Source organism: Astatotilapia calliptera, chromosome 22, assembly GCF_964374335.1.
Source record: "Astatotilapia calliptera chromosome 22, fAstCal68.1, whole genome shotgun sequence".
Taxonomy (NCBI): domain Eukaryota; kingdom Metazoa; phylum Chordata; class Actinopteri; order Cichliformes; family Cichlidae; genus Astatotilapia; species Astatotilapia calliptera.
The window spans coordinates 4,537,245-4,552,478 of NC_137442.1; the positions used below are offsets into that span (position 1 = coordinate 4,537,245).

General features: G+C 39.0%; 1 protein-coding gene across 1 annotated transcript in view; it reads right to left on the reverse strand.

Annotated features, from left to right (window-relative positions):
- Positions 1-12,949, reverse strand: part of grin2da (glutamate receptor, ionotropic, N-methyl D-aspartate 2D, a) — a 98,549-nt gene extending 85,600 nt beyond the window's left edge. Inside the window, exons 1-2 of the mRNA XM_080296374.1 lie at positions 12,768-12,949; positions 5,027-5,167 (exon numbers count right to left, since the gene is read on the reverse strand). Of these exons, the coding sequence (XP_080152500.1) occupies positions 5,027-5,167; positions 12,768-12,871 (245 nt within the window). The 5' untranslated portion in view covers positions 12,872-12,949. The remainder of the gene's footprint in view (positions 1-5,026; positions 5,168-12,767) is intronic.
- Positions 12,950-15,234: the final 2,285 nt, after the last annotated feature.

The following is a 15,234-nucleotide window of genomic DNA, read 5'->3' on the forward strand; positions in this document are numbered from 1 at the left end:
GGCATTTTCAGAAAGTGCTTCACAACAGATTGCACGATCAGTCATGAAGGAGCATTTATTCCTATAATGGCTCTGAATCGAAACAGATAAAAAACTGAATAAAAAACTGAATTCATATCATTTCAAGGTCAAACATTTTCCACTCATCAGCTTTTAGGCTATTCACTGCTTCCACCCTACTGAATGTCATCTGGGGGTTTTGAAAAATCCTCCTCAATCAGTGTTTTTGCGCTGTTTGTGACAAGGTTGACAAATTCAATAGTGGAAATATTACACCAGTAAAAACAGGTATCAACTGCCACACCATGTCTTGTAGTTTAAAAAGCATGTAGCTTTATTATTTGTTTCTCTGGCACAGAGCATGACTGTATAGTAATGGTAGCATTAATGGTGTTGTGAAGAACATATTTATGTTTGGAGTTGTTTTAGTCTGAAGAAGATTCAAAGTGAAGAATTAAATAAAGCTGGTCTTAATGGAGGTTTCTTTTGAATTTGATAACCTTGAAGGCCGAGTACAGTCGTCATCCTCACTGTAGAAGCATGACTGGACTTTTATTTATTTAAATACTTTATGCTCTTTGCTCAGAAGAGCCTCGTAGTTTGGTTTGAGGAGGTGATCATGAGCATTTTTTCTTTGCCAACTGTTTTGTGCACAGAGGCAATAATGGGAAGTAACTGCAAACTGAGCAAACAGCTTTTATTTATTTATTTAGTTGTTTATTTTTTTCCAAATAGGAAGTGGAGGATTTTAACTGTAACCACATGAATTTAATCTAGATTAAATAGTCAAACAGTCTATTTGATGTCTTACTGTGCTTTGCTAGGGTCATTTTACAGCTTTCACTGTGTAACATATTTATTTGGATTCTTTTTCTTTCTCCCAAACCAATCTTTCCGTTTACGACTGGCAAAGAAATTTAATTTGTAAATCTGTGGGCACTGCTCATCTCTGACAGCACAGTTTATTAACCATCAGTAAAGATTTACACATAGATTTTTTGCCCCTTCTCAAATGTCGCTTGTTTAGCTTGGTACATAAAGTAGGTTTAACTGCATGTGAGCTAAACTGTATTGAATTGCATTGGATTTCATCAGCCCTAACTTCTAAAATGACAAGTTGAGCTTTCAAGATTTCCAGTGGGCTTTTCATATATTACTATTAATTCACAATTAAGTGTTCCCAAGTTGTTTGCATGTGAATAAGGCCACACAGCAGCTAAAAACAGGTTACGTTTTATTTCGCAGTGCCACTTCAGTCAGAGCAGAGATATTTTTGGAAAGGTGTATATCTCCCCGGAGAGAAAAACCCTTCATGTGTTACAGGTGTCGTTCATGCAGCTGTAGCGAGGACTATCACTGCCACTCGATGAGAGTCCCATGAGCCTCTGCGCCCGTCAGCGTGACAGACAGCCCTGCTGCTGATGGAGAGCAAGATTCTGAAGGGCATGAAATGTTTTGCCGAGTTTAAAATGAACCTGCTCACTTCATTAAAGAGTGCAGGCAGGCAACCTGTGGTAACCATCCATCTGCAGTTGATCTGCTCGTCTGTGCAGGCAAGATTTCCCTGATATTGTCATCAATCTGTCATATACGTACAAACTACAACTGCTTTTTCTTTCTTGTGGTTAAGTATTGTAATTTAGACTTATTGTTGAGTCTCTCCTTAAACCTGCCTCGTGTTTCACTGGGTTAATGTGGCAGAATTGTTTTGTTTTGTTCACTTGTCAGTTCATTTTCTTGCTCAAGGAGCACAAGGCTTACAAAGCTCTGTGCTACCACCTGGATTGATGATAACTCGTATGGGCAGTTACAAATATAAAAAAAAAACAGAATGTGGGAGTAAAGTGGTGGGGTTAATACCCCCCTTGACACCTGTACCTGCAAACTCAGAAGTGTCAAAACTGTCATTCCTCCAGTGGCCACTAGTGGCTGGGTGCAAAGGTTGTTTCCTGTAAATGTCCATGAAAAAATGCCCAACTTCACAGGACAAATAAACAGCATCATACAAAGATAATGTTGGTCTACATTTTCAAAGTTTTCTCAGAGTTCACTCTTTGAGAAAACTTTTTTTAATAACAGAATTTACCTGTACATAGACTTAAGCCATGCATTATTGAGAGCTTAACTGTTTTTCATGACAGGTGCATCCTGGTGCCATCTGCTAGGCTTCGCCTTAGCTATTTTGAGTTGTTGAACTGGAGCCTATCCAGTGTTTCTGTGTTTCTTTTAAAACATTATCTGACAAATATGACTTCCTGTGCAGTTAACAGTATAAGTATTGCTACCAAGATGCCTTCACTGAGCTATTTCTGCTCAGTGCATCTGCAGTAAGCCAACAAGTATTAATTGATGACTTAGTAATGCACCCATTAAAGTCATCACTGGGGACAAAACCCAAGATGCCTGATGCCATGATGCTAATTCAAAGCTTAAAAATGGTAGCCACAAACAAACCCATTCTCAAAGTGTCAGAGTCACAAATTCCATTGTTACCATCATTTTGATCTCAAACACCTGTAAATGTTTGTAACTGCATCTTTTGCAGTTTTACGGCGTTGAGAAAAAAAATATCCCCAGACAGTCCGACATTACAATTTTTTTTTTTTACAAACTATCCAAAAATGAACTTTGGAGTATTTAATACCAGCAACACATTTTGCTGTGACAGAGGCACGAGATATGAGAAACAGCTGGTGATGAAGACACAGCCACAACTCATTTAGTATTCTCGCTCAATACTTACACAATATTAATACATTGTTTTTGTACTTATGACTACACCAACTGCTTTCCATGCATATATTTCACTCGTCTTGATTAGCATGCAATTTAAATGCACTCTGGGGACTTTGGCTTTGCAGACAGCATACCAACACCATCCATCCACCCATTCATCCATCCACAAACAATACTAGATCCAAGTGTACAACAGTATATAAACCTTGAGGGGAAATGTTCAAAATCTGTTTAAAAACCAATAGCCGACGGAACAAATGACTTTCTTTTGGCATTACAAAGATGGAACCATCTGGAACTCCACGTTGTAAAAGATGGTAAGGGTCAAAATGATGGTCTGTGCCCTTGAAAGAACACTATACAGATGGAGAAGGTCTTTAAGTGTTACAGTTAATAGCAGTTAATTTGTGAATGCAATACAGCTGCACACAATTAACAAGCATACAGTAGCAGTAGTTACCAGATGGTTTCTGTAGCTCTGACACAGCTGAGAGTAAAACCCAACTCCACCACACAGTTCCCAGAGGGAATTGTGCCAAAGAGCAGGAGCAGTCAAACAAGCTTGTAGTTAAAAGTTGGACTTCTGCTATTTTATTTCTTTGCTTCACATATTTAAAGTCTCCCTGATTGTGAAGGGCAAACTGTCCTAAATGCAAATGGTAAATTTGGTTATAACCAGTTTGTCAACTCATCCATTGCACCTAATGTCAGTATATTCACAGTCAAACTAGAAATGCAGCCATTTGTGTGACACAGGGTACAATACTACACCTCACTCTCCTCACAAAATATACCAAACAGACATCAATATGGCAGTCTGTGTAAGCTGAAAACATTCCTCCTCCTCCATCGGACATGTAAGTATTACTGCTGCCCTGCATCTGCTGCCTGACATCAATCAGCGTCCACCATCACACTCAAATGTTATTTGTAACATATCTGCGTGTGATAAACCAAACTCTCTATAACTACCAAACTAACTATACTCTGCTGCTGTAATGAACCATTTCAAATGGAAGTCATCTGACTGAACTTAACGAACTTGAGTCTGAGTCAAGACTTTCCACTAAACACTGGAGAAAATATATTAGGTTTTAATCTGCATATAAACAGACTTTTAAAAGCATCTGAAAAGGTTTTCAGTATTTTAATATCATTATTAGCTGGTGTTTTAAGCACCAAGCAGTAGTTTCAACATCAGCAGTGCACAACTCAAAATACTCCCCACAAATCTATCAATTGTTTTCTTACATTAGTGAAGCTCTCACATATTTAAGTTTTGTCTTGAAACAAACAGCCCGTTTTTAAATAAACAACTGCCTCAATTCAGTCATACAGAATAAAGGAGCACTAATGGACTAAGACTGAGAACGATGTTGCACAGTTGCTAAATCAGTCAACTATTTGCACGTTCCTTCATTATGCAATTTAATGGTCAATGCAAAGCAAAAACAATGTTTGCTTGACAGCATGATTGCAATGCACTCCAATCAGTCACTAAACTAAAAGACCTAATAGGTCAGCCTTTGACTCTTTGGGGCATGGGTAAATGATCCATGGGGGTGTCTTGTGATTTTTGGCACTGTGACAGTGTCAGCAAGTCCTGTGGGTCGTGTGGGCTGCGGTCTGGGGCCTCTGTGGATTGGTCTTATTTTGGTGGGTCCTGATCGGTTTTGGGTTCTGGGTAGTTTGGACGCCGTCTAAATGCCTTGGGTTCTTCGTGCTGTTCCCTGAGCTATTTCTCAGTGGCTCTGGTAGTGTGACAGTGCACATTGTCGTGCTGGGGGAGGCTGCTGGCACCAGTGTCAGTGAGTGGTCTTTGGAATGAGTGTCCTTGAGCTCTAACAGACAATTAGACAGATCTTATGTGTCAAAGTAGTATGAATGCCAGGGCCAAAGATTTCCCAGCAGCATATTGCATTGTAATGAGATGATCAATATTATTCACTTCACTTGTCAGTGTTTTTAATGTTGTGGCTGATTTGCGCAGTAAATCTTTAGCATTAACAAATGCAGAATGAAACCAGCAGTGAAAACATGGATTTTCTATGTGGAGTTTATCCATCTGTAAAATGTTGCTATAAAAACAAAGCAGCTGTTTTCAGGCCAGAATGACTCAGCTCTCTGGGTTTGCTTTGAATGAGGACATTTGATTAAAACTGTTGGCAACTATTTGCCTTTCCATGCCGTTGCACTGTTTGCTTGTTCACTCTGATGCCAGTCACATTAGATTCTCACATACAGCAAACTTCAAAGTCACCCTCTGTCCCTCGCGCTTCCTGCCACTTACTTGATTCTGTCTGGCACTCGATGGGTCTGGTTGCCGTCGCTCTGACAGTTGCCAGCGTACTGCGCTCGGCTGGTGGCTCCCTGGTCCCTCCGCAGAGCCATTGCCCCATGGGTGAGGACAGAAACACCTTTGGCAATACGCCTGTAGGATTACAAAGAGAACAACATGAGACCGAGAGACTAGATTCGTTTTAAAGGTCTTTTTTTTTTTACCTGATGGGGTCCCAGGAAATGCACAGATACTGGAGAGGACAGAGATTTAAGCTTGAAAAACTACTCAAATGCATATGACAACCTGAAATAATGAATGTGAATTCACAAAATAGATGACTCCTCCACTAGGTAAGCTGGAATGTGTACAGTTTTTTTCAGTATTGTGGGAAACAGTTGTGCTGATTTGACCATTTAATATTCAGTTCAGGTTGTCTCTAGATGATTAGCCTCCCTGATGACCCATTGTAATCCCACTGGACTAATATAACCAAGTAGATTTATTTGATTATTTTATTTACTTTATTTACTTATTTGCTTTCTCCACCCTATATTGTGTACAAATATTACTCATACCAGAAAAGATTTCGTTTCTTAGTCTTTTGCAGATTAATTGAATTACATTAGATCAAGCTACCAGGGCAAAAGAGATTATTCCATGACATATTTATCAGGTAGACATGAGAAAATATACACCTTCCAAAATAATAAAGAACTCTTTTTTTTTAAATTTCAACTTCTAGAATCCTTTTGCACATGTTCAAGCAAGAGGTGCTGGTTTTTTTCTTATTTAAATACACTGAAATAGAAAAAAAAATATAAGCCTGTTTGATGGTCTCAGAAAACTATCACAACTATCACACTCAGTTCACTCATCATATGAAGGGAATTTTCATCCTTGGCAAAGGAATGTAGCCATTTAGTGCCGTTGTTTAGCTCTGCATTTCTGTTTTTGGTGTCTGAAGTGTCTAACCTACATCTAGTGGAAATCTTTCTACTCCTACATAGCTTGAATTCCAGTAGAATCATAGAGATCGTAACGTTAATGAGGTAAGCAGTGTTATAAAGGCTACTTTATAAATGTGCTTGGATGTCACTCTGGACATTGTAAGTCAGTTTGTAGTCAAGCAGCTGATGAATGTCCTAGTGACAGAAAGGCATAATAAAACAGCTGATAACAAGCCAATCCAAGCACAACTTCAATAAAAAAACTGAATATCCAGTTTCTAAATTTATTTGTGTGTCAAGCATTCTCAGTTTGACTTAATAAATATTAGCAGACTCGCTCTTTGTCTAAGGAAAATTTAATAATAGATCAGACTTTGATCTGCTGGAAGCTTTCCTGCAGCAAAAGGCACAGCTTTTAATGTGGCTGTAAAGTCAACACTGATTTGTAACTTGCATTAAAAAACAACAACTGCCACGTCTTACATCCTATCACACAGAATGCTGTTATTTATTATGGAAAATCCCCAAAAGTTGATGAAGACTACTTCAGACTGAACAAGTCACTTAAAGAGTGATGAAACGTTTCTCCTACTGAAAATGTTACATCCAAATGAACAGAATCAACTTTTTGGGAGTTCCTTACCTGGTTGATTGAGCATGCATCAACATATTATGTAAAATAAACAGTACATATTGCTCTAGTCTTGATGACAAGGCCTTCTACCAATCGAGCACGAAATGTGAATGCTGCCAGCTTCATAAAGCATTTACATAATTCTGCAAATTACCACTTTAAAAAAGCTGGTGAGCAGGACAGTTTTGTAGCCATCACTCTTTCTTTAACAATTTAAATATGTTTAAAAATTTTAATGTGGTCCAAGTGTTAACTTTCTATTATTATGCCATTTTTTTTAAATGATTTGCATTAAAAACCTGTTTTTCCTCAAGACAGGGTCAGATTTTTGATATGCAGTTATTATCGATGTTTTAGGTCAGGTCTTCATTTTACTTTCCACATCCTGAACTTCCCATGACCCTGTGATGTGAGTTTTGTAAGACTTAGGGCCTCGGCCTGCTCATTTTTTATATGACCACAGAAACTTGCCAACATAGACTTTACATTACCATGAACTGATTATGCATGCACCTGAGGCAGAAGATTTCAAGCACAGTTCAAACAAGTATAAGAGGAGTGACTACTCAACAGTCTCCAGCTGTACGCGTCTCTAACAGAGAGTCATGGCTTTAGACCTTTCGGGGCTAACACACTCATGGGGGGTAAAGAATGTAGGCTTTAATAATCACCCACTGGTCTGTTAAATATCATAAACAATCTTCTCATCTATGAGACATACTGTATTTCAGAATTAACATTTTTTTTAATGCTTTGAACCAGCAACAGTTTTTGTCCATGTGCCGACTGCAATAATGTATTTCTCTGTGACATGTGGAATACACATTATTTTAAAACAATACATCTCCTTTGAGGGCAGCAGAGGTTGCAGTGGTTAACACCATCACCTCACAGCAGCTGGGGCCTTTCTGTGTGGAGTTGTCCCACTGACTGGGTGGATTCTCTCCTCGTAGTCTGGCTTTCTCTCACAATTCAAAAAATGTCAAGTTAAGTTAACTAGTGATTGGTGGCCTTGGATGACTGGCTCTCTGGGTTAGCCCTGTAATGGACTGGTGACCTGTCTAGTCACTGCCTCTTGCCCATTGCTATATGATAGGCTTCAGCTCCCTGCGACCCTGAATTGGAAGGATGGATGACCTCTAAAGTGTCCGGCTCTTGGTTTCTGTGAAACAGGTTGCTGTGATGAGCTAATGTAAAGTCAAGAATGTTATCAAGGACAGTTCACAGAATTTACAACTTCAGTATCCGTACAATAGCCACAAATCCTTTTGTGGCTCACCCTTTGAAGTGAACCCTTCACAGGGCCAGTGGCTGCTCTTTCTCTGTACTTCACAGCCTCTTAGTACTTTTATAATTTTCCTAAGTTGCTTGTCAGCGCTGATATAATAAATTCCTTTGTGACTAATACAGAATGACAGTGCAGTTGGTCTTCTGCTCACATCCCAGTCATTAGGATTTTTACGTCCTCCATTTTTGCATTTCTGTCATCTCTTTTTTGGGTTTAAATTTTCTAAATTTTGCAGCAATGTCAACCATATCATAGCTACAGTGACAGCGCTTTTTGTGGCCATGAATTACAAAGTAAATGATTTGCGAGTTGTACAATGATAACATTTCTTTGTTGAATGGATTATCAAATAATACTTTTGGTATTTAGAAAAGCTCTATGAAATATCCATCATAAGCAGCAGCAGAAGTGTGGAAAACACTCAAAAGTATCAAACGCATAAACACCGATATAGTGACGGGGTTATTTTTCAGATTCATTCCATATACAACTGGAGAAGACATATATAGTGCATCCAATAATTGAAACATGGCAACAGTGTAAACACTCAGCTCCAGGCTTCAATTACTAATCACTGAGCGGAAACCATGATGATTGAATCAGAATCAGAATCAGAATCAGAAACTTTATTGTCATTGTCATGAGAACAACGAAATTAAGAATGGTCCCCGATCATTGCATCATCCCTAGCAATATCAAAATATAAATAAAACAATAAAATTCAATAAATAAAATAGATAGAATACTTAAAATACTAATAAGATATAACAGTAAAACATTCACATACATTCCCACACACATGCTTCAGAACACTGAGCTGCTGCAACTACGCTGCCATCTTGCTCACTCCATCCAGGTAGAAACCTCACACTAGATATCAAGGAAGATGGGCTTCGTTTAGTATGGAGCTGTTTTCAATATTTAATGTAAATCTTGATCGTGGCTCAAGAGTTGGGAGTTCGCCTTGTAATTGGAAGGTCGCCGTTTCGAGCCACGGCTCGGACAGTCTCTGTCGTTGTGTCCTTGGGCAAGACACTTCATCTACTCCCTACTGGTGCTGGCCGATATGGCAGCCTCGCCATGTGTATATGAGTGAAGTGCATGTTAACCTTAACTTAATGCACTTGTCTTTTCGACTCTGTAACTGTAGTGCAATATGTGTGGTAACTAGTTGAAATGAAATTATAAACATTCGTTCTACATTGTAATCTTTATGTTGGAGAATGGATTAATAGGATTTAGACAGTCAGAATAGCCACTCCATGTACATCTTATAACATATGTAGCCTCGTTCTTGGGATGCAGCACCTGTTTCAGTATGAACTCTGCCACTGGAAGTGGTGACAAGTGAACTGCTCACTTGGACTGTCCTTCTAGTCTGGGCGTACATTTTACAAGGACAGTGACACGATACATTAAAAAAACTGACTGAAAAGGTAGAAAAGGATCCTGGATTTCACAGGAGCCAAGATGACTGGTAGACAGTGAAGGTAGAAAGATGGCGAGTGAAGTGAACATTCTCCAGGTGATATATGGAATCACATTGAAGGCTGTGTCGTCATGTTGTGTAAAATGTTTTGTATCCAGGGAAATCTCTTTGACCTTGTTTGGATTTATGTTGCAACTAAATTTTATATTTGCATAATTGAACTATATAAAGAGTTAGAACCACCACACATTTCACATTATGAGGTGCGGCAGACATGAGTTTAAAGGTAATAAAGAAAAATCAATAGAGAATTGTATCTTTCACCTGGATACACTCGGTCAATTTATTTCGATTAGATTGGATGTAAATGTTATGATCCCAGTGAAGAGATCAGGTCATTCTTACAGAGAGTGCATCATGAATCATAATCATTTTTGAAAAACACAATGTCTCTTTTCATTGTTACGCTGATGATATTCAAATCTACCTTCACCTGACTGGGGATGCTTTATCCTCACCACATCCTCTGTTTGACTGTCTGAGTGATGTCAAGGACTGGTTATCACGTAACTTTCTTACTTTAAATGGAAAGAAGACAGAAATTATTGTTTTTGACCGAAATATGCCTCTGGGACAATTGACTGGCACATTGGGGCCTGTTGCTAACTACCTTACTGATACTGCCAGGAATCTTGGAGTTTTCATGGATAGTTCCTTCAAATTTGACAAACAGGTCTCTACTGTGGTAAAAACTAGCTTTCATCAACTACGCCTAATCTCTAAGGCTAAACCCTACATACCACACAAAGATATGGAGAAACTCATTCATGCTTTCATTACGTCAAGACTGGACTATTGTAACTCACTCTACTTGGGTCTACAATCTTCTCTTCTGCAGCGTCTGCAGCTGGTCCAGAATGCCGCAGCACGTCTCTTGACCGGCACTAGAAAGTTTGACTCTATCACCCCTGTTCTGAAAAATGTACACTGGCTTCCTATCAAATATCGAATTGATTTTAAAATTCTATTGTTTACTTATAAAATTCTGAACAATATGGCACCTGACTACTTAGCTGATCTCCTCTGTCTGTACAGCCCTCAGAGAGCACTAAGATCATCGGGCCAACTGCTCTTGGTGCAACCTAGGTCTCGGCTGAAGACCAGAGGAGACCGTGCCTTTGCCGTTGCTGCACCCAGGCTATGGAATACTCTCCCTCTTCATATTCACGCGTCAGATTCCATTCAGTCTTTTAAATCACGTTTAAAAACGTATTTGTTTGATCTGGCATTTAAGGCGAATTAGGGTAATTTACATCTGGCTCTGTATTTAGATTATGTAATTATCTTATATTTTATATATTTGTAATTTATATTTTATTGTGATTTTATTTGTACTGCGATTTTACTGGAAAGCACTTTGGTGTACCTCGGTCTAAAAAATGTGCTATATAAATAAATTTTGATTGATTTTTTTTGATTGATGAACATGCAGGTGGTTGTAAAATTAAACTGTGTACTCATGTGCAAAAAGTGTGCTTTTCAGGGATGAAGAGAAGAATATTTATCTTCTCATGTATTTTTTAATCATAAGGTTTCTCCATCTTCAAGGCTTCGTACAGAAAAACTCAATGAATTCTCAATTCAGCAGAGAGAAAAGAAACTACAAAATTGATAATGCATAAAGTTTCAGCACTAGAAGCAGTCTGCTGAAACATAACATATACTTTATATAGGATCACAAAATGAGGTAAAAGTCTTTAGCTACAGATTCCTAATTAAAGAAATGTAACATTTTAACAAGGATCAGCAGTACAGTAGCAGCACTAATTGATGTGCTTTAACATTTGAGCAATTTTGTCATTTTACTCAAGGTTTTACTGATTTGGGGATTTTCACATATGAGCTGCTTGGAAAATCATATTACACCAAAAATAAAGGTTTTTCACAGAGTATAGACATGAATGCTCTTAGAATGGGATGTGTTATAAAACAGAAAAAAACCTAGAATTTTTTACGTGAGTGAAGCTTTGCACTTGTTCCACTGCAACACGTAAAAAGCATCAAACTGAGCAGACCATAAATGTTAAAGTTTTACTGCGAATATAAAAACATAGATCCAGGTGGATATCCACATGTTGAGATTAAAAAAACAAGACATCTTTTCAGGTCATTGGAAAGCTGTATGGAAAAAAAGGCTGTTTTTTTTTTTTTAATCAAAATTTGTTTGAAAGGACATTTCATCCTCGTCAACACTCCTCTTGATTATTCTTGTTGTAAACCAGCACTACTCCATCAACTAACGGACAGCCCCAACAGGATAGGGACAATAGGTTTCAACTGAGGCTTAATATTAATCTGTGTATCTGGAGTCAGTGTTGTGCAGCAGATCACAACAATTTCACACAGAATTGAAACATCTATTAAATTTCACTTTCAAACCAGATATAATTCAATTTTAGTCGCAGTGGTTGTTTACCATTTAGATGTATTTTAGATCTCTAATAAACAGAAAAGAGTAAACATGACTCTATGACTGAAGTTAGGTAAAATTCAGGTCTCTGTAAAAGCCTTAAAATATTACTATCCATCTTTAATTTTCCAGACATAATAAAATGTATTTTTCTTTTTCCTTTCTTCAAAGACTGTGACTGACCAATCAGATCAAGCCCACAAAACAAAGTGCATGGATGTCTGGTGTCCGGTGTGTAGTGGATATGACAGATCTCACTGCATCTGGTGTTCACTTTCATTCTGTTTCTAAAAAGGGTTGTCTGGATAATGTCATGTAATCATGAGGCATTGGTAATAAGAGGCATACTAATTACTTTGATTCAGTGGAGTATCTGATCAAATCTCAGTATGCAAATCAGGTACTAGGTTGAGCTAGTAGCATTGTCAACAAATATGACACATCCTTATGTGGCTTCAGTGTCTTGTCAATTTTTCTTTCACCATGGAGGGTGAAAGAAGACTTTAATCAGGCTTTGTGTTAGCACTTCACATAACAGTTGAAGAGTTGACACAAACTAATATCTTGTACTGTTCTGACCTGGTTTTACATGAATCAAAGCCAAACTATGCCAGGTAGAGCTGTGTGTCATCGACATAGCAGTGGAAATGACATATTTATGGATTATATGGCCAATAGCAGATGGACAACAAACAGGAGGGGCTCGGGAGATCATTAGTAGTAATTAAAACTGGCTAAGATTTGAACTTTATGAATTAATGATGAGGGCTGTTTAAGGGCATGCCAATGATTCCCATAGAGATTTGTCTTTCAGCAAGTATGCTGTGTGTTTTAGTATTACAGAGCCAGACATGGATGAGAACACTTAAGAGTCAAATGCAACACATTTAACCTTATCCACAGATTCATTGAACCCGCAGAAGCCCTGTTTGAAGCCCCCGCAGCCTGTGAACCCCTGATATTTTAAATCCTGGGTTCGTACCTGCGTGGCTCATCCCTCCACCCCTGTGGCCGGATGGCAAACAAAGCCTTTGGAAGCCCCTCCAGACCCAACCCAGATAGGGCTGGTCCCACAGCAAACCACATATGGCTGGGCCCGGCCTGACCCGCTGCCCAAGCTGCCCGGAAAATGAGCTCAGCCTCTTCCAGGGAGCAGTACAGAAGGCGGACCTGGAGGAAGAGAAAAAGAGGAAGACAGTTACTGCAGTGGGTGGATGAGAGAAGGAAGAAAAAAGAAGAGGCAGAAAAAAAAGATTTTTCTTCCTCCCCATTTCTTGCTGCGTGGTCCTATAATACACTTTCATGATTTCTTTACTAAAATAGATTATATTCAAATATAAATCAAGACACTTGGTACACTTACACATTCATACTTCACTTTATTTTTTCAGAACACAGTGAACTGCACTTGAAAAATGATGCCTCTTGGTCTGCTTGCATTTTCTCTTCATACATTATTAAAAAGGGGGAATTGAATGGAGGGGGGGCAACATTAAAGAGACAAAGTGAGAGTAAGAAAACACAAAACTCGAGGAGTGCGAGACGGAGGACAGCAGCTGTGTGTGTGGTTGATGAGGGCACTTCAGATGATTACTCAGGAAGCACTTTGGGAGAATTTGCGCCACAGTTTTGTAAGACAATTGAAGAGGTTATAAAACTGAAATTAGCCAAAACCAAAATGTGAAATGCTTTACTAACACACAGGGAGAGCAGCAGGCGAGTAGTGTGTGGATCCTGCCACATGCTGCACATTCACCGCCGAGGATGGCGAGATGACGCTGATCCCTCCTACCCAGTTGACAGCAAATGGGATCAAAGTCGGCATGAGGTCCATGCTCACACTCAGTCTCTATCAATCACATCCTCTGAACAGTCAGCATATATTAAGCCTTCATATGGCATCTGCAAGCTCGAATTTTATCACTCTTTCTCTGAAATTAAAAGTGTTCTCCTCCTCTGATTTCTAAGGAAGAAGTTGGCTTCCCTGCTTGCTGTCATCCCTCACAAAAATATGTAATTTGTTATAATTTTCTCCCATCAATCACTTTGTTAGCACAGGTGACTCATTTTTCAAATGTTGGACATCTCATTTTGGAAGAGAACATTTCATTTAGATCCCTGTGGGTCGTCATATTTTATCATGACAGAGCTTAACTGCGTCAACATCCAGGTCGAAGTGAAAGTCCCCTACAAAAATAGTGAATTTACACCATATATATGGCGTATATATATACACACACACATATAATCATATTTTTTGGCAGTGCTAGTATGAGTAATTACACGACTTACCTACGTACTAATAATCTCAGCAGTCAAAGTGTCCATTATAAAAAACAGCTTTCATCTACCTTAGCAGGACCCAATGCACTTTTATTTATTATGAAACAGTTACGGTAACAATCCTCTGTGTTAAATACAACATTTTAACAGGTTTCAGCTCATTGTTTAGGTTTTTCAGTTGCTCTTACCATTCTTTACTCTCACTGTGCACTGGATATTCTACACATTACACCTACAGGAACTGTCCAGCTATGAAAAGCCCTGACACAAAGCTCCCAGCACACAATGCTTCTGCTGTTGTTAATGCTAGAGGAGGTTTGGAGTTAGGTTGTCCAGTCAGCACAACACTGTCCCTCAACAACCCCGCTCTAGCCAGAGTTTCCAGGTGACGTCAAAGCTACTGGGACACGCCCACCTGGCAGACAAAAACAGTGCTCTGGTCCTTTGCTCTGCAGCCATCCTTTGAACGTCTTCAAGTTTAAACTTGACCAAAATGCCTGATAGTTGCTGTCCTATCAGATACACTCATCACGCCAATCATTGCTTCTCCACAGCAACCTTGGCTGTCAGCGACGGCTCATTAAACTGTAGGATTGATACTCTGTCAGCTTTACTGTTATGACACTGTAAATGTCCAAGTCAACAAAACTAAAATTTACGTGTGGTAGCCCGTTTAAGATAGCTATGTAGTGCTTTACTTTACTAATAAATGAAGAACAATTCCTTGTTCTTCACCTCCAACATAGTGGCATTATTTACCCATCCAGATTAAAAATACATGGAGCTGTCCATACTGTGAAAGCTTCATCCTGGCAGCAGGTAAAGTCAGCAAATCTCTAGAAGATACCTGTAGATGTCACTAAACTCCAGCTCTGGGAAAGACATCGCCAGGGATTTAAATAAAGCTGATGGGCAGAATATGGATCACAGTTCCCAAAATTTGTAGTTTTTCTTCATGAGGTGAAAAGGAGAGGTGAAAAAATCCCTACTTTACTCCAGCAGTACTATCTACTGTTTATGCTTAAAGGTGGAGCACTGCTTTGTCTGCCAGGGCAGTGAGTCGGTCACGTGACTGAAAATGATGGATAACTTTCCAGTGAGCTGGTGTGAGTCTTAGGAGCACTTCCACTTTGCTGAATTTCTTCACACCTTGATAATCAATGATC